This window comes from Equus przewalskii, chromosome 3 (assembly GCF_037783145.1).
Source record: "Equus przewalskii isolate Varuska chromosome 3, EquPr2, whole genome shotgun sequence".
Lineage (NCBI taxonomy): Eukaryota > Metazoa > Chordata > Mammalia > Perissodactyla > Equidae > Equus > Equus przewalskii.
The window spans coordinates 117,006,195-117,025,640 of record NC_091833.1 but is presented as its reverse complement, the minus strand read 5'-3'; the positions used below and the strand labels follow the sequence as shown (position 1 = coordinate 117,025,640).

Sequence of the window (19,446 nt, the reverse complement as noted above, 5' to 3'; positions counted from 1 at the left end):
TTCCTTTGCAGAAGACCAAAATAACCAAGATGCCCAGGCAACCCCATGGACTGGAGACTCCCAGAGGATGAGACCAGATCTTGACTGCTCAGATGCTTCCTTGTGGTGGCCAGAGCCTTTGGTTGCATGTAGCCGTGACGCTTTGTCTAGTTCATCAGGCGTGCTGTATAGTGGTAGTTAGTAGAAATACTGGATTTTCTAAAATGCGGTGAGGCATTACATCAAGAAGTAAGATTTCATCTCCCACTAATAGACACTTAATGTTGGATGTGATTCTACACTAATTAGACTAATTTGTTTAATGATAGAGACCATAAATTATATCCCCTCAAGTGAGTATTTTCCTTTGAAAGAAGTAACCTTTGGAGATTATTCATGTATTTTGGCATAATCACTTTTGCAACTCCTCTTTTCAAATTGTCTTCAGAATCAATTTCAAGGAGGCATCATTATTCAGGACTCTTGTTTCAGATAACACAAAGAGCTCAGGTGAGCAGGGTGAGGGTTGATGGAGGCTCGACTGATCTCTCCCAGGGGAAATTGCATCTCACACACACACACACACACACACACACACACACCCTCCTCCCCCAGCACACACACGCACACACACACCCACCCCCTCCTCCCCCAGCATCACACACACACACCTCCTCCCCCAGCACGCACACGCACACACACACCCACCCCCTCCTCCCCCAGCACACACACACACATACCCACCCCCTCCTTCCCCAGTACGCACACGCACGCACACACACACGCACACACACACACCCATCCCCTCCTCCCCCAGCACGCACACACACACACACACACGCACACACCACCCCCTCCTCCCCCAGCACGCACACGCACACACACACCACCTCCTCCTCCCCCAGCCTGCCGAGATAGGAAATGGGATGATGGATTGACACAGAGCAGGGCTGGAATCCGTAGGTAAAGGTTAGCCAGAACTGAGAGGAAAGTCTCTGGTTTCTGCCTGGAAAGGGCACGTGCCTGCCAGTGAGACAGCTTCTGTGCTGTGCATGTGTGCACGAGTGTGTGTGGGAGACTCTGGAGAGGCTTTCACCAAGGAAGTGTAGTCATTAGATCTGAGAGATGAAGAGGGTTTTGCTGTGGTGGGTGAAGGTATTCCACATGGAAGTCTCGTTCTGAGAAAAAGCCCAGTGGGTGATACACTGGAAGTCCTCATAGAACAGGGAGTTGGGGCCTTTCTGAAGCCTGGCACCCACTAGGAGGAGAGCGGGAGGAGCCACGCTGGAGAAGCAGGCCACCATCACTGTGCAGCCCTGTGTCTCAGCTGCAGAGGCCACTCAGCTCTCGGCTCCGCTCACAAGGAGTCACTGTAGGTCTTGAGACAGCTGCACCTTTGGAGTGGAGTGGGGAGATGATGCAGGAATGCACAGTCTAGAGGTCACGGTCTGGAACAGATTCAGAACTACGCCAGCCCAGACCACGTACTACAGGTTAAACTCCTCGAGCAAGGGTCTTAACCCGCACCGGGCAGCGTACTGAAGTGCCCTGACGAATGCACACTCTGGAGGTGGCTCTGACGGGCACCACAGACTCTCCCCTGGACGTGCATAGAGGGTTGGGAGTACCATGAGTCTGAGAAAGTAGCTTAGTGAGGTGAAGTAGAGGTGCTGAAGCTGTTGAGGGTAGCCGGCTACAGCTCAGAGGCCCGCAGGCAGGCTTTGGGAATCTGGAGCCAAGCTCTCGGCCTGGGCACCTGGCGTCCTCTGCCGCTTCATCAGAGCGTGTCCACTCGGCTGGCTGGGAGGTTGGCTCCTCCTGCTGCTAGAATAGTGTTGGGTTGGCCTCAGGTCAGCCTTGCGTTCACAGTGCTTGTGGGAGCGCGTGACGGACAAAGCTGGACTTCATGGAGGTCACAAACGCTGACAGTGTGGCTCTTTTTGTGTCTGCTCACCAGTAGATACTTCTGTGGGCGGCTGAACTCCATTTGCGGCCTGCCTTTGTCTAACACACCAGCTGCTGTCTGTCGCCCCGGGTGCTGTCCCTAACTCCTGCCTGCCTCTGATGGTTGGAGGCTGCCGGCACTGACCCCAAAGAACCCACCTCATGAGCAGCCAGCGTGACAGGGGTGTCGGCAGTATCGGGAGCAGCTGAGGAGGGTGTGGGAGGCACACCAATGGGGAAGGAGATCCTTGGGCGAAGGAGCTGGAACTGTTTTCCTGGGAAGATGGTACACTTGCTTTCAGGAATGTGTGAGCAGTCAGAAGGTGGGCCACACTTAGAGGAATGGTGTTCCTTGGTTTCCTCACAATGTGGCTGTCCTGACTTGACTGGGCAACTTAATTTCTTTTTCATCCTCAGGTGTGGAAACTTGGATGGGCACCCAAACCAGGAGGGGATTTTGGCACAGCGTTCCCCGAGATCCCCGTGGAGTTCCTCCAGGAAAAGGAAGTCTTCAAAGAGTTCATCTACCGCATCAATGCGCTAGGTAGTCTGGAGCTCTCCTTCGGAATCGCTAGACGTCATAACATGTCTGTCTAGGGGAAACCCAACACTACCATAGTGGAGCCTTCTCATTTTATTCCATAAAAGATTTAGGGTGTGATAGAATCGTGTGAATACATTTTGCAATGTATTTACAAAACTGAAAATTCGATCCAAGTTCATGTGTATTTGTGGGAGTTTAATCCAAGTTTTCACGTATCAGACTCGCTTGGAGTCAGGGTGGGTGTTCTGTGCCTGCTGATGTGCAGCAGATTCAGCCTCCATCCCGTGCACCTATGCTGGTGGCCGTAGTGAGTTCTCTGATGTTTTCGTGTGTGAGCACTGATGCTCTTGCCCTGGATGTACAACGAGCAGATCTGGTGAGACAGGCCCTGCATGGTAGAGTGGGATAAAGTAGACTTTAGATAACACAGCTCTGGACCCTGTGCTGTGTGAGGTGGGTCATTTTAACCTCGAGGTACCCCAGTTTTGTTGTTCATGAAATGGGGATTATGCGTATTTCATGGAATTGCTACAAATTTAGAAAAAATTTAGGAAGATGCACCTAGTACGCTATCAATAAATAGTAGTGTTAGTAGTTTTCCTGTCAGGATTCTTCTCTGCTTCTCTGTAGGTTGCCTCCTTTTGTCCCCATTTCATGGCTGGAGGTATGATCTGTTGGGGGGCTGTAATTGGTGGGTCATGAGGCTGTGCTCTGCCGGGGTATTTCCCAGATCTCTGTCCTGTGAGCCTGGCATGGGCACCCTGACTGCGTGTCTGGCCCCCACCCTGTCCCCGTGGTGCCCTCCTGTCTCGGCTTCTGCAGGTTTTGTGCTTCCTTGGGTCCCGGAAGGTTCAGGCAGCAGACAGCTCACCTCTACTTTTCCCTTCATTCACGCAGATTCATTATGCTGTCCAGAGTGAAATCTGAGCAGCGCTGTGAGGCCGGCTGCCTTAGGGAGTTCCTCTTCTTTTCTCTCCTTAGAGATGGCGTAGGCAGTCTCCTGGCTTCCCCTGGCCTCACAACAGCTCCTCGTTCTTACTTGTCTGAGTCACTTGGACCTGCGGGACCCAGGGCGGGTCTCCAGTCTCTCCTGATCTTTGCCTTTCCTCTTGCCCACTACTTCTTTGTTCACTCTTTTCTTCTTCCCTGTGTAAATTGTCATATAGGTCTGTCTGTATCTGTGTCTATCTGTCTATATCTAATCTGTATCTAAGTCAGTCAGTCACTCTCTTTCTATGTCCAGTTTACCGAGGAGATCCTGAAGTTTGGTTGGTTTTCTGCTCAAGTTTGATGTTGGTTTTCTCCTCAACACCCACCCCCATTCCTGTCACTTGTAGCCCTAATGCAAGTAGCATGGCCACCTCCACCTCCTAGGTCGTGAGTGGGAACATTAAGCGCAGCCCTCGGAAACAACCGTTTATCGCACGCTGCCTCAAGGGCAGCTTGGGATGATGACGCGTGAGGCTGGCCCATCAGATACGCCTTCCCTGAATACGTGGAAGCCCCTAGCTAGATGACGTTCTTTTTTGGTGTCTTTTTCTAGACAGGGTCAGAGAAACCATTGCTTTAACTTTTGTATTTTTACCAGCTTCATTGAGATAGAATTCACATAGTACACACTTCACCCACTCAAAGTGTGCAGTTCAGTGGTCTGTGGTGTATGCACAGTTGTACAGCCGGCAACTCAGTCCAATGGTCTGGCTTCCTGGAAGACTTTGAACCCGCTGGTGAGCAGGGCAGAAGTGGCTCTGAGCCCATTCAGGTGTAGCCTGTTGGGCTGTCCCTTTACTTCACCACGTCTACACTGCAGGAGTCGAAAGGGTGCCTCTCCACCAGGGGTCCTGCGCTGAACTCGGACTGTGCCACGTATTTGTTTATGGCCTCAGACGTGTGTGCTTCAGTGTCTGTGCTGATGGACTGGCCCTAGCAGTATTGCTGCTTCACAGAACTGTCAGGAGGGTTCAGGGAGCTGCTGTAGGTGACCCCCTGGGGCAGCGCCTGTCCTAGTTAGAGCTGTATGGCCCGACTGCCACATCAAAAAGTTTGAGGAGTGAGTGACCCTCTGTCTCATGTAACGTTTGCATTCCTAGGGTGGACCAGCCGTACCCAGTTTGAGGAAACGTGGGCCACCCTCCTTGGTGTCCTGGTGACTCAGCCACTCGTGATGGAACAGGAGGAGAGCCCACCAGAAGTAAGGCCATGTGTAGCTTTGCGTTCACTAGCTGACACCCTGGCAGTTGGGGCAGCTTCTGAATCATTAGTGGTGGGTGCAAAGGAGAGCAGCAGGCTCATGTTTTTCTATCTTACCATATTTTTAAAAGAGTAGCCAGATCATGTCTAGACTGATGTTCCAGAGCAGAAACAAGTTTCCCTGAGGTTTGGGTATCCTAGATTGCCAATGGCTTGAGTGCATTTTATCCTAGTGTATTGCATGGTAAGGGTCAGTAAGGTTATACCCTTTCTTAAAATATTTCTGAGTTCTGGTTCTCAGTGCTCAAGTGCAGTGTGTAGGTTGAATCACAGTGAAAGGGCACTTTGTAAAGGCCATGCATATGTACCTGTGTTCATTTCTCTTGACTGTTTTGCAAAGACTTAGCAGGCTTCTTGGAGTGTTAATATATATTATATTAATATAATATTAGTACAAACCATGTTCTGATAAGGCAAAGCCTGAAATAGTAAATGTCATGGGATACAGGTTCCTAATTCTAATAGGTGTGATATGAACTTGCAGAAATGACAGTTAAAAGAGTAGACATGTCAAAAATCACCAAGATTGTCTTTAAATTCATGTGTAGAAGCCAACAGGTTGTCTGCGTAAAGTTCCTATAATTAGTGAGGAAATTTAAAGGCAGTTTCTTTCAAGGTAATTTGTATTTGGAAATTTGTGCCTATGGGAGACCTTGCTTTGGAAAGTAGATGTTTGCCCTTCAAATTTATTTCGAGTCACAGGTGTATGTAGGCTGTGGTGAACTTAGGCAGACAGAACCTTGGCCAGGAAGACATGTCCCTCTGTGATACTTGGGGCTCCTTCCCACAAAGCCTTGTGGCCTGAGAATCACGGCCTTCGGGTTCTGCATGCAAGTAGGGACACGGGTGTTGTTGGTGTCTGGCTCCCTGTGACTTGATAATGTATGTGGGTTCTTTTTCCAGGAAGATACAGAGAGGACTCAGATCAATGTCCTGGCCGTGCAGGCCATCACCTCCCTGGTGCTGAGTGCGATGACTGTGCCCGTGGCCGGCAACCCAGCTGTGAGCTGCTTGGAGCAGCAGCCCCGGAACAAGCCCCTGAAGGCTCTCGACACCAGGTTTGCCTGAGTTGCCCAGTGTCTCCAGGGCCCATCTGTGGTGGGAACAGTGAGGTGCCCCTCCTCGCCACCAAGGAAAACCAGCAGCTTCACCTTGGCCTTTTCCTTTGTTGCCAAAATTAAAAGCAAAAACTGTGCATATTGCCTCGCAAGAGCACATCCAAAAGTGACTTGGTGAGCAGTGGCCATGAAAATGAGACATAAAGTGACACGGGGTCATCTGACTATAAAGGGTAGACTGGCAGAGCAAGAATTAGCAAGCCAGTAGCACACCTGCATGAGGGTGTGTGGACAGGAATCGTCTACAAAGGGCTGTCATTTGGTATGTAGGTGCCTGTGTTTTCCTTTAGGCAAAGCTGGGGGAGGTCCTGGTGTTTTTTGCTTTTAAAATGTTGAAGGAACCAAATATTCTTTAACCTTTTGTTCTGAATTTTAGGTTTGGGAGGAAGTTGAGCATTATCAGAGGAATTGTAGAGCAGGAAATTCAAGCTATGGTTTCAAAGAGAGAGAATATTGCCACTCATCATTTATATCAAGCGTGGGACCCTGTCCCTTCTCTGTCTCCAGCTACTACAGGTACCTGTGGGGAGAGGGGCCGCTTGTCCTCGGGCCCGAACAAGAACTCACAGCACCGGGTGGGCAGAAAGACTCGAATCATGGTTTAGTTTGGAGGCTGTGGTACTAAATGTGCTGCCCTAACTCTTAAGTACAAGTCTCACTCAGGACTGGGGAGGTTTTAGCAGCCTTGAGGAAATCACGTCTGGCAGTGAACCGGAGCACCGTCTCTCACCAGTCAAGTTGTAGGAGGCAAAAGAGCTCTTAGAGCCGAGGGACTGGCAGCCTGAGCGGGGTTTTAAAAGCTGAATTAGTCGTTCACGTTAAAAACCAACAGTGTTCATGTAAGCAGTGTGAATCTCAGGCTTCTGGTGAGAAATCCAGTGTGGCAAGATCATGCCAGTGTTCTCAGACAGCCTCTGGAGCCTGGGCATCCCAAGCCCCGCCCTTCCCTGGCCCTGCATGCCGAGTGGTCGGGTGCACCTGTTCCATCTGGGCCTGCAAGTTGTGTGCCTCCCCTGTGATGGGCACGGGAGTTCATCACTCTGGGTTAAAAGAAGGGAATTTTGTGCTTTGTTTGGGTTTTTGTAAAGTCACATGATTTTTGTTGAATAGTATTTTAGCCTAGAGTTTTTGTAATTCTCTAGGATTTTTTAGTTGTTAGGTCCTGCAAGTTTAATCATCTTGAAAGCTTTACCTGGAAAAGATTCTCTGTGGAAGTGCACTATATTTTATACCCCCAAACATTAACTTTACAATTAATTGAATTGAATTGAATTAAACTGAGGACTGTGAACTTGGATGGCCACGGATCCCTGGAGGAGCTTATGGCCAATAGGAGAGATGGGAAGGAAGTGGCATCACTAACTAGCATGGAAGGCAGAAGACAGTAGGTGCTGGGAGAGGTGCAGACAGGGCTCCAGGGGCTCTGAGGAGAGCAGATGCTTCCGGGGTGACAGTCGAGGAATTCTCTTGGAAGAGGGCGTGTTCATGCTAGATTTGGCAAAGAGTTAACCAGGGGCCTTTCAGCTGGGGAGCTGGGGGTGAGGTTGATGCCCCACAGAAGGAAGGGTGAGAGGTCATTGGTTTCAGGCATGGAGGGTATGAAAGACGGTAAGGGATGTGTAGGGAGATGGCTTGAGTGGGGGCATCAGCGTATACCCTGCTCCTGGTGGGCTCAGCTGGATGGCTCAGGCATCAACTCAAGGTCCCAGGAGTTACTGGTTTCTTACAGTGAAAAAGTGATAGTCCAGCTTTGCCCCCACAGGCCCTGCCCGCTTAACAGGTTATCAAGTGACAGAGAAAACCCCAGAGACCCTTGGGGCTCTGCAGAGCTGTGCCATCCCACTAGTGGCTTGGGGTAGGTGGCTACCGGGCAGGCTCTGTGCAGGGTGACGCTCATGGTGTTATCGCTTCACAGGTGCCCTCATCAGCCATGACAAACTTCTGCTGCAGATCAACCCCGAGCGGGAGCTGGGGAACATGAGCTATAAGCTCGGCCAGGTCAGTCACGCCTGCCCCTCACGTCCAGGGCACTTCCTTCAGTTTTCCTCTGTCTCTGTTGTCTTGTTGTCTGTCTTCAGATTTTGGCCATTCAACATTTGGAAGAAAAGTTAAAAGCATTTTTTAAATAAAAGAAAGGTTTTCTTTTAATTGTTTTTAGTTATATTCTTTATTCCAAGAAGGATTTGAGACATTTTATGTATGTAGTGATATCAATGTGTATAAATATACCCAGATAGTATGAGTTAGACTCAGGTGAGAAAGATGAGACAGAGAAGGACAAGGGTCCAGCATGTCGAACAGAGTTAAAGGAGGGTGGCTTGGGTAGAGTGAACACAGAGAATGACTCTTGGTCTGCTGGGCCACAGATTTGCCCACAAGTGTTCCCAGCTGCCCCCTCAGAGGGAAGCATGGTCACACAGCTTACTGTGGCAGATGTACTGGCTCTGGGTGCTAGGTCGACAGCTTACTGGGCGGGTCACTTTGAACTGTGCTTCTGCATCAGAAAAATGGGGATAGTCACACATATGATAGCACAGGTTGGGGGCTGTGAGGGAAGGTTGTGAGGATGGTGGCACAGGTCCTGGAGCTGGGAGGCAGGGTGTGGGGACGGTGGCGCAGGTCATGGAGCCATGAGGCTGAGTGTGGGGATGGTGGCGCAGGTCATAGAGCCATGAGGCCGAGTGTGGGGACAGTGGTGCAGGTTATGGAGCTGTGAGGTGGGGCATTGGGACGGTGGTGTAGGTTGTAGAGCCATGAGGTGGGGTGTGGGGATGGTGGCACAGGTCATAGAGCTAGGAGGCGAGGTGTGGGGACAGTGGTGTAGGTCGTGGAGCCGAGAGGCAAGGTGTGGGGAGGTAGGACGTGAGGACATGTGAGTGCTGGGAGGAGGGGACTCAGTGTTGGTGACCCCAAAGAATGCTCTCTTCACTGCTGTGTTCTTCCTTTCAACGTGTTGCTGGTTTATTTAGAAAGCAATTACACAAGACAGTTTTCTTCTTAGGTTTTGTTTCAGGAGAAATTGGTCAGAATAGTGTTTGGAAGTAATCGTTAGTTCTGAGGTTTCCTCATAAGCTCCAGGCTGCAGCCTTTGCAGTGGAGCCCCCATGACTGCACTGGCGTCCCGAGCTCTGTCCTGTTCTCTCCCGCACAGCGTTCCTCTGTGAGCAAGAAGCCACAGAGACTCTCGTTCTTTGTCCTTTGCAGAGGAGTTTCCACACCTGCAATAAGTCAAAGTGGTCATTAGAATTCAATATAATTTTGATGGATGTGTGTTCTGAGGAGCAGCCTGTGAGTGAGAAGCCTGAGGCTTGCTGGGCAACACTTGGCTTTGTTCTGGTGTCACTGGCATTTGCCCAACTGCATCCTTCCTTCAGCATCTATGTCCACATCTCACCACCGAGAACTGAACGTAGCGGGGTTACGCCGAGGCTAAGACGTGACTGCACGCGGCCTTGTGTGGGCTGTGTCCCACCTCCCAAATCCCTGAGCCACTACTGGTGTTGGGGAGAAAGGGTGGGGAGTAAGGGGAGTGGAAGGGCCACTCTCTTCCAGCCTGAAGATTGGTTTTAAGGATTCACAGTTTATCTTCCATCTGTGGCAGGCCTTCTGGCAGCCACTGCCAGCCTGCCTGCCCGCTGCCAGTTCCACTGGAGGTGGTGGGATGTGAAGGAGAAAGGCTGTTTGTGCAGAACAGGAGTTGGGGCTGGTGTCACCAGTGATGGGAAACAGCTTTTTCTGGGAATGCAGCCCACGGCCACTTGTTCCCTCACTTGGCAGTGAGGCACCGTGCTTAGTGCTCGAGGATTTCCACAGGAGCAGCATGTGGGAAGACAGGCAGTCATTACGAGAGAGCATGGTCGTCTGAGCTGGATGTGGGCAGGCGTGTGGCGGAGGGGTTAACTCCTGTTCCCAGCACCCTGCCACCCCCGTGGTGGGTTCTCCCCCAGGCCTCCCAAATTCCTCCCACCCTGCCATCTCCAGAATAAGCACATCATCTCTTTTGCATTTGTAGGGGGCTTTTTTTAGCAAGTAATTCAGAAAAATGGGGTTTGCCGCAAGTGACTACCAGTGAGAAAGGTCCAGTTTTGAAAAGAGATCCCGTGTTTTGATTCCATTTTTTCCCAGGACTTCATTCAGATGTCCCTTAGGAGCTAAGTTGTCTTTTCTTGGAGGCTTTTTCCTTCCCCCTTCCTCGGCCAAATCCCATGGGTTGACCACCCCTCGTTCCGGGTTGTTAGTCCTGAAGGTGAGCTTTCTGACCACTCTCTCGGCCCCGGCGCCCCATTCTGTGGGGCTCCTCTGCCTCTGCCCGTAAGCTGGTGGGTCTGAATGAGCCCTGCTAAGTGATGGCGGTGTGCTCACTTCAGAGGACCCGGGCCACACCTGCGGCTCAGGGCCGTTTCCTCCAGGAGCCTGCCGCCTGGCCCCTGAATGTCGAACCGAGTGTCTTGTGTCTGTTGAAGGTGTCAATCCACTCTGTGTGGCTGGGGAACAGCATCACACCCCTGAGAGAGGAGGAGTGGGACGAGGAGGAGGAGGAGGAGGCTGATGTCCCTGCACCTTCGTCAGCACCCACATCTCCAGTCAACTCCAGGTCTCCCATCTGCTTTTTGTTTTAAAGCAATTTACAATTTCTTATTAGTCATTTAATTTGTTGGGGATGCCTCTTGAAATGAACGTCTCATCTTGTGTATGGGGGAAATTATCCATCTTGCATACTCTGCAGGAAACACCGGGCTGGGGTTGATATCCACTCCTGTTCGCAGTTTTTGCTTGAATTGTACAGTCGCTGGATCCTGCCGTCCAGTTCAGCCAGAAGGACCCCTATTATCCTGATCAGTGAAGTGGTTCGATCTGTAAGTTTGCCTTCCTCATTCCCTTCATGTGCACACAGTGCTCATACAGGTGCATATATACACACCACCACTGCCACACACACACCCACAGGTACATATATACACACCGCCACCACCACACACACACAGCGTATGAAGGTGCTTATAGAGACTCACAGATCCAGGATGGTAAAGCAGTATTTCTCGAGCCACTGAAGGAACGGTTTTTTACATTTCCAGTCCATGGCAGGTTGATACTCTTAAGTATGGTAAAAGTGCCATGGAAATGTCACATTGCTATCAGAGTTCTAAAGGCTCACCTTCCTTGTCCATACATATCTCCTCCAGGACCTGTGACAGACGGTCCCAGGACCATGGACCCTGCTTTGAGAAGCACCAATTTAGAGCTGTCCTTCTCAAACTATGGGTCTCAGGGTTTGTTTACATTCTTCAAACTAGTGGGGACCCCAAAGAGCATTTGTTTTTGTTGGTTGTATCTGTTGGCATTTACACTATTGGAAATTAAATCTGAGAAGTTTTAAAAATAGTTACTTGTTAAATCCTGGCTTATCATCTTTACCATCTAGCATCGTCCTGGTTAGTCATCCAGCAAGAAGAAATGAGGATGAAATTCCAGCAAGGAGAAATAAACAGAAAGTTGGAGTTGAAGACCTTAAGTGCTTGCTTTCTGTTCATTTACCAGATAAATAGAACCTTCTACTTTATCCATGCAGCATGGGATTTTTATTATTTTTGCCTAAAGATATCTCTTTCTTTCTTCTTCTTCTTCTTCTTCTTCCTCTTCTTCTTCTTCTTCTTTTGGTGAGGAAGATTGGCCCTGAACTACCATCTGTGCCAATCTTCCTCTATTTTGTATGTGGGATGCGGCCACAGCATGGCTTGACAAGCAGTGTGTAGGGCCACACCTGGGATCTGAACCCCGAACCCTGGGCCACCAAGGGAGAGCATGCCAACTTAATCACTACACCACTGTGCTGGCCCCTAAAGACATCTCTTTTTGATAATGACAAATGTTTCTTTTTTTTTTTCTAAAAGGCCTAGTTTTTCTTAATAAACCTTTGAAGGTTTTTAAATTGTTTCATATCTCGTCAAGTTGAAATTTTTAAGAACCTCATTTTTAATTTGTAATAAAGTTTACAACTTGATTTTTTTCAAAAAAGTCAACAAATGGTAAACACGGTTAATAAAGGTCTTAAATTTTAAAAAGAGGTTACTTATTAATCTATTTAAAATAATAGTAATGGATAACAACTTTTATTTAAAAATAGCAAATTTTTAAATTAGTGAGAAGAGCCTTATTTCACATTTTTGCAAATGTCTTTAACTTCTGGTTTATTGGAAGACAGTTGGGTTCTCATATCTGCTCTCCATTCAGTCTGTTAATGTCAGGTAACTTCTAGAAAACACCACCACACAGTTGGAAGAGAACAGGAGTGAAAAGGTAAATAAGGTCTTGGTGTTATTGTGGACACAGTTTTGTCCTCGTGAACCCCTGAAATCTCCCAGGCGCCCCACATGTCCGCCTTAAGAGCTGCTGCTGCAGACGATCTGCTGACTCCTGCCGGCTGAGTCAGTCACGCTCACCTGTGGCCTCCGAGGAAGGCCACGCCCAACCTTCCCACACGCTCCTAACGAGCAAGGGCCTTCACGCCTAACTGATGTTCATTTTTAGATGTGATATGAAGAACTAAGCATTAGGGAACCGAACATCTTTGAGAGATAGAAAGAATCGTTGCCAAAGCGTTTGTTTGTGAGACACTTGCCTGTTCCTCTATCCCAGGGCTTTTGAGAGCCTGTCCCCCTGCGCTGAGGGGACGGCCTGGTATTTGAAAAAGAGCAGATGTGGAGCTTTTCCGCGGCACCTGCGGCAGAGGCTTGTTCCCACACAGGTGTGACTGAGATGAGTGCTCGCCTCTTGCAGTGTGGGTACGCAGAGGCATTTTTAAGAAGATAGCCAGTGACTAGTCTGTCTTCCTGTTCTATGTTTACACTGTGTTTTAGGTTTCCAGGTGTTTGTTGGTTTCTTTTCCCAGGCAGGGGTCCTGTGAATTCCCACATTTTATTGTCTCTTGGACATGAGAATGTGCGTTTTAGACTGGGTTGCTTCCTTTCCTGACTGCGTAACTCCCCGCCTTCTGTCCACATGTTGTGTGTCCCCAGCTTCTGGTGGTCTCAGACTTGTTCACTGAGCGCAGCCAGTTTGAGATGATGTACCTGACACTGACAGAGCTGCGGAGGGTGCACCCTTCAGAAGACGAGATTCTCGTTCAGTACCTGGTGCCTGCCACCTGTAAGGCAGCTGCCGTCCTCGGAATGGTGAGTGAGAGGTGGTGTGGAGGCCACCTTGTGTTGGCCAGATGTTGTGGGTGCGGCCTCAGCCTTGGAAGGTCCGTCCTGAACTCTTCCACAGCCAACGTGAGAAGTCAGGAGGATTCCGTTAATGTCGGTGCTTTTCCACAGGTCACTGTGAAGCGTGTTGTGGTGGGCGAGCCTCAGTTTGGGGCTCCTGTACCCCTTTGTCATCAGGTAGTCACCGTGGCCCATCCCCACAGGAGCGTGGGTTTGCGGGTGGTAGAAGTGTGACTGACTTCTTCTCCACAGCGATCCCCCACTCTCTTCTCTGATGTGCTGCAGACCCCTGTGCTTCCCGCTTGACAGGGCCTCCCTTCTGGGGACAGTTGGTCACAGTAACCCTGCATTTCTGCACCCAAAGTTGGGGTACTATAGTCTGTTCTTCGCATGAGGGCAGACAGCTCCTTCTTCTGAGTTCCTCCTCCTCCTGCCTCTGGCTGACAGGACTCACCAGCGCCGCCACACCCCTTCTCTGTGCGGACGTCACCACACAGCATGCGCTCGGCAGACGTCACGTTGACATGTGAAACTACTTAGATGTGGACCCTGCCATTTGTGGAACATATTAAAGGATATCAGTTTTGCCGTTAGAGAAAAATAAATTAACTCCACACTGTCCAGAACTGGCATCCGTTTGCTCTTTGCCACATAGCATTAGCCAGTAATCTTGGTGTTTTTTACTCAAACATCTCCTGGAATCCATCTTTATGATGACAATAGAGATTCCTTCATGCAACAAACACTGAGTGACTGCCATGTGCTGGGCATTTGGGACCATTGGTAAGTGGCGTAGTGGGGCCTGCCCTGGCCTGCCTGCCCCATGTTCCATGCTCGTGGCTGTCCTAACAGTGACAACGATACTGTGTGCCACTGCAGCAGCCGCTGGTGTTTGCGGAGCCCTTCCTCCTGCACCTGCACATGGCCCTCTCCACGGTCTGACGAAGGCTAGGCCCACTCTTACCTGTTCTGCACTTGAGGAGGCCAAGGCCAGGTGCTTGACTGGCTTGCTCCAGGTCACGCAGGACACGGTAGAGGTGGGGTGTGAGTTCACGTCTGTGATCCAGAGTCCTGACTCTCATCCCCTTCCCAAGTGTACTCCTCTTTAGAATTTGTCCCTCCCAGCCAAGGCTCCAGAGCAGGTATCATCCATCCTGGGTGGCCTTCAGCCCTGGTGCCACCATCCAGGGAGCAGAAACAATCCGTCCATTGGCTTTCCTTCTGTGAGCACATCTCTTCAAAGTGTGCGCCCTCTGGGTATTGAGAGACGGGTAAAGGCAGCTAGACTTGGAGGGGTCCTTTTGTCTTTGTGGGGAGTTTCAGCTGCTGTGTTCATTTTCATTGTAATTGTGTTTTTGTGCTCAGGCCCAGATTGCCCTAGGCAAGTATTGTGTTGTTAGTAAATCAAATAAGTAATAATCATTTTTAAGACGATCCTAAGGCAAGATGACGCATGGACTCGGACTCCCCAGTCCTGATGTGCGCACGGGCATTTTTCTTCAGGACATCATCTTTTGGGAAGGTCGTGGTGTGTGTGCAGACACTGGTGCAGGCAGTGGCATTCCGGAGCTTGCCTATCCCTTTTGAGATGTTGACCCGATGTCGTGAAATCTCCCTCCCTCCCAGCAGATCCTGTGGTGTGTCCTCAGACGTGGGGGCTGGAGCATCGCTGGGGGCAGCCCTAAGGAAGGTGCCACATAGCTCTGTGGTGGGGGGCAGGAGAAGGATGTCCTCAGCAGAGTGTCATCCCTTAGCCGGACCACAGGGACAGAGTCCCTGTGGGAGGTCGCATGGCCAGACAGCAAGGAACAGGATGAGCCTTCCACCGGCAGGGTCACCTCTCCCTGGGTGGGACAGTCTGTGAAATACAGAGGTTGCCACCACCTCTGCCCTGCGAGGATCTTTTCCCTGACAGAGTGAATCTTAGGTGAAGAGCGTGGTGCTGAGTGTTAGGTTTCCACTTAACTCTATCATGTTTAGGATGTTAAATGAAATTGATAACATATTGGTCCAAGGTAGTATAGACTAATGTTGGGGGTCCCCAAAACCCCGAGTTTTTGCTAGGAGGACTCAAGGGGCTCATGTATACTCATGGCCATGATTTATCACAGTGAAAAGATACAAAATGAAATCAACAAAGAGATAAGGCATGTGGGGTAAAGTCCAGCAGAAGCAGGCACCAGCTTCCAGAATCTTCTTCCATGGCATCACAAAAGATGCACTCAGTTCCCCCAGCGGTGTGTTGTGACAACACGTGTGGAGTGCTATACACCAGAAAAGCCCGTCAGAGGCTCAGAGCCAGGGGGCACCTCTGCCTGGCACATCCCCAACTCCAGACCCCCAGGAGGAAAGGGGCATCAGCACAGACCACACTGTTTGTTAGAGTGCTGGGAACCCTCCCGACATCTAGGTTCCCAAGAGCCAGCCCTGCGCACGGGCATCTCAGGGCCTGGCAGTCAGGCCTGCATTGAAGAGCTCTTCCACACGCTGCATCCACTGTAGTGTGAGGCCAGCCCCTTCTTGGCCTCTCCCATTCAATCATGCGACTAGCCTCTGCTTCCTTACCTGTGCTCTAGGACAAGGCCGTGGCAGAGCCAGTCAGCCGCCTGCTGGAGAGCACGCTCAGGAGCAGCCATCTGCCCAGCAAGATTGGGGCCCTACATGGCGTTCTGTACGTGCTGGAGTGTGACCTCCTGGATGACACCGCAAAACAGCTCATCCCAGTCATCAGTGACTATCTCCTCTCCAACCTCAAAGGAGTAGCCCAGTGAGTGGAGCTGGCCAAGGCCTCCCACTTTTGTCTCCCTCCAAGGCTTTTGTCTGGCCAGGGGTGGGGGCCCTTAGAATGGGCTGTGAGAAGAGCGGTGTTACATTCAAAGTGTATGTCAGACCTTGGCCAGATTATGGGCAGGGGTCAGCAGGAACCCAGGTGGGCACCCTTCTCATAGGGATGGTGGCTAAGGTCACTGAGACACAAGGCCACTAGACACTGTCCAATGGGAGTGGCCTGCTATATGTGGCTAAGCGTGGCTGTTGTCTCATGTTTTCAGCTGTGTGAACATTCACAGTCAACAGCATGTGCTGGTGATGTGTGCTACCGCCTTCTACCTGATTGAGAACTATCCTCTGGATGTAGGGCCAGAATTCTCTGCATCAATAATACAGGTGAGTGGCCCCTGGGTGTCTTCCTCTGGAAACAGGAGTGGGCATCCATGCCTTTTCAGCTGTGAGATGGTATCATTGGGTCCATTTTGATTTGGGCAAAGAAGCAAAAGTGACGGGAGGCCTGAAATGGTTCTTTGACTCTGGAGTCTTCCTTCTTGTTCAGATGTGTGGGGTGATGCTGTCTGGAAGTGAGGAGTCCACTCCATCCATCATTTACCACTGCGTCCTGAGGGGCCTGGAGCGCCTCCTGCTCTCCGAGCAGCTCTCCCGGCTGGACGCAGAATCCCTGGTCAAGCTGAGTGTGGACAGAGTGAACGTACACAGCCCACACCGGGCCATGGCGGCCCTGGGCCTGATGCTCACCTGCATGTACACAGGTGAGAGTAAGACCCGGGGACTGACCCAGGCCCACCTGTGCCCGGCAGGTCAATGCCACTGAGCTCCAGACTGTACAGATCTCCTGTCCAAGAGAGAAAGAAGTACACTCATTCGCGGGACACAGACCACAGGCCCCACTCCAGTTCTTAAGGGAGATCCTGGGGCCTAGAGCAGGGGCTGACCGGCTCAAGGTCACATCACTGTGCAGGTGTCATAAGCAAGCCTGGGGAGTAGGCCTGCTAGGGACTCAGGTCACCTGGTTTCAGATCATCTCTAGGAAGTCATCGAACTCCTTTGTGAGTTCAAAGCACTGTGTACAAAGCCTGTCCAGTTCTCCAAATTAAGTAATAATACCGAACAATTTTATTTCAGGAAAGGAGAAAATCAGTCCAGGCAGAACCTCGGACCCCAGCCCTGCTGCCCCAGACAGCGAGTCAGTGATTGTGGCTATGGAACGCGTGTCTGTTCTTTTCGATAGGTAAGAAGCGAAGCCTGCCTTTGCCCGGAACTGCCCTGGAACTTTCACCAGGAGCAGCTGCCTTCATGAGAGTGTGTATGTGTTCTCTTGGTGCTGCCACTGTGGTCCCTCTTGCACCCTGATTGTGCACATGCTTCCCCAGGGCTCTGTAGGAGCGGGGAGGCCTTGGACCCTAGCACCTAGGAGTTTGAAGTTGACCAGCTCCAAGGCCTTTGCAGTGCTTGCCCATCTCTGCTGAAGGTGGGGGCAGTACCCAGCAGTGTGGTGGTATCAGAAGGGGTACATTAATGAGACATGTGGAGGGCTGGCCGTGGAGCCCTGACCAGTGACAGAAACATCTGTTCATCAGACACTGCTGCCTTTGTGAGAGAAGCGACACCCCCTCCCCTCCCAGTCAAGCAGGCTCACATGCGCCCCCTCCAGGGCCATGGGAGGAGCACAGCCTTTGAGCAGTATTAGAAACGACTTCAGGAGACTGTGGGGAAGACTGAGACAATAAACAGCAGCTTCTCTGAGAGTCCGTGATTAACCCCCACCTCCCCACGCTCTGTGCACTTGTGTCCAGGACCGGCTCTGCTGCCACTTCTGCGAAACGGATCAGGCTCTGTGTTTGGCTTTTTCTCCAGGGCAGGGTGCCAAGTTTTGCCCCAGGCCTCTCAGTCCAGGTGACGTGATGTGTCTGTGGCCTTGGGGAGGCCAGTTCTGCACTGCCTGGCCTGGCATCTCCAGTCAGCAGGAAGCCATTGGGATTTCCACAGGAGCATGCTGGGCAGGACTTTCCCTGTGTCCGCTCTGGCCAGATGAGGTGTTCTGAAAAGCCAAGCATGTGTGATATGTTTCCCATGTTGCTTCCATTCCTCACAGATTCATCCAGCAGCACCACAACCAGGTGTGGGGCACAGGGGCCCATAATCAGGTCTCTGCCCTCATGGAGCTCACGTGCCAGTGCTGACAAAATACACATTTTAGCAAGTGGAGTACAAGCATTCAGCTTGATCTCTCTCCAAATACTGGGGGCGATACTGGGCTGACAGAAGGTAACTCAGTCGAGAGCATTCTCTAGAAGAGCAGCCTCGCCCATGCTGAGCAACAGCTAGCATCTCTAGGCAGGTGGGTCCAGGCATACCTGGAAGGAGACGTGGGCCAGCTTCTGACTCACTTCCCATGCTCTTCAGTTATATCTAGTTTTGCTGAGTGTGCTAGTAGGGAGTAACAAACATGATGACCATCTTCCAGCATCTAGAAGGACTCTGCTTGGGTGCACATTGTAGGATCTGCTGAGGGAGGAATCAACAGGGGAACACACGGGATCTGAGTTAGACAAGAAACACGTCCTAGCAGACAGCAGTGCTACAGCATCAGAGTGTGGGACGCTGGAAGTTCATGGACGTTTGCACGTGGACAAAAATGAGACGTGACAAGGGCAGTGTTTTTGTTAGGAGTTTTTAAATCTCTTCTGTAATGTCACAACTCCAACCCATTTCTGCTTATTATTTACACGAGTTTAAGATCCCTTTTTGGATTGTTTGCCCCACATGCTTTGTGTGTAGGTCACTGGTGCCATCAGCAAAGGAGGCGGGTTGCCTTTTTGCTCTCATAATGAGTGTTCTAGGAGCCCAGCCCCAGACCCCCCTTGGAAAGCCCCTGAAGGTCCAGGGCGCCTCCCAGTCCTGGATCCGCATCAGGCTGCCCTGAGTGGTCAGCCTGGTTTCAGACAACAGGCTTTCCAGGGCCAGGGTGGAGGGCTGGGAGCTGTGGAGAGTGGGGCAAGGCCCTGATCCGTGTCTCCTCCTTTTAGGATCAGGAAAGGGTTTCCTTGTGAAGCCAGAGTGGTGGCGCGAATCCTTCCTCAGTTTTTAGATGACTTCTTCCCGCCCCAGGACGTCATGAACAAAGTCATTGGAGAGTTTCTGTCCAACCAGCAGCCATACCCGCAGTTCATGGCCACTGTAGTATACAAGGTGAGGGCACGGGGGGCAGGGGAAGCCCCTGAGGTGGGCTGACCCCGGACTTTCCAGACTGGATGCCTTTACCGTCAGAATGTGTTAACCTAGTAGATTTGCCAGGGGGCCTGATTCCTCCCCTTTCAGAACCAGCAACAGCTCTTCACCCAACCTCGGGTGTTGGAATTGTTTCCCTCTCCCTCAGGGCTGCCCCGTGGCCCTGATGCTCCGGCCTCTTCTCCTTCCCAGGTTTTCCAGACTTTGCACAGCACGGGGCAGTCGTCCATGGTCCGGGACTGGGTCATGCTGTCTCTCTCCAACTTCACGCAGAGGGCCCCGGTTGCCATGGCCGTGTGGAGTCTCTCCTGCTTCTTCGTCAGTGCTTCCACCAGCCCGTGGGTTTCAGCAGTGTATCCTTTCCTGGGGCTGCGGCCGGCCTAGG

At 51.1% G+C, this 19,446-nt stretch overlaps 1 protein-coding gene across 4 annotated transcripts in view; it reads left to right on the top strand.

Moving 5' to 3' along the window:
* Positions 1–19,446, top strand: part of HTT (huntingtin) — a 165,948-nt gene that overhangs the window by 141,270 nt on the left and 5,232 nt on the right. For 3 of the 4 annotated variants that reach the window (XM_070613455.1, XM_008531802.2, XM_070613454.1), the window contains 14 exons: positions 2,341–2,467; positions 4,558–4,658; positions 5,621–5,775; positions 6,212–6,351; positions 7,751–7,833; positions 10,299–10,429; positions 10,562–10,691; positions 12,852–13,007; positions 15,617–15,807; positions 16,091–16,205; positions 16,369–16,582; positions 16,956–17,061; positions 18,860–19,022; positions 19,254–19,414. In XM_070613455.1, the coding sequence (XP_070469556.1) occupies positions 2,341–2,467; positions 4,558–4,658; positions 5,621–5,775; positions 6,212–6,351; positions 7,751–7,833; positions 10,299–10,429; positions 10,562–10,691; positions 12,852–13,007; positions 15,617–15,807; positions 16,091–16,205; positions 16,369–16,582; positions 16,956–17,061; positions 18,860–19,022; positions 19,254–19,414 (1,973 nt within the window). Of the gene's footprint in view, positions 1–2,340; positions 2,468–4,557; positions 4,659–5,620; positions 5,776–6,211; positions 6,352–7,750; positions 7,834–10,298; positions 10,430–10,561; positions 10,692–11,257; positions 13,008–15,616; positions 15,808–16,090; positions 16,206–16,368; positions 16,583–16,955; positions 17,062–18,859; positions 19,023–19,253; positions 19,415–19,446 lie in introns of all 4 variants that reach the window. The other variant, XR_011538383.1, reaches the window with a different exon arrangement.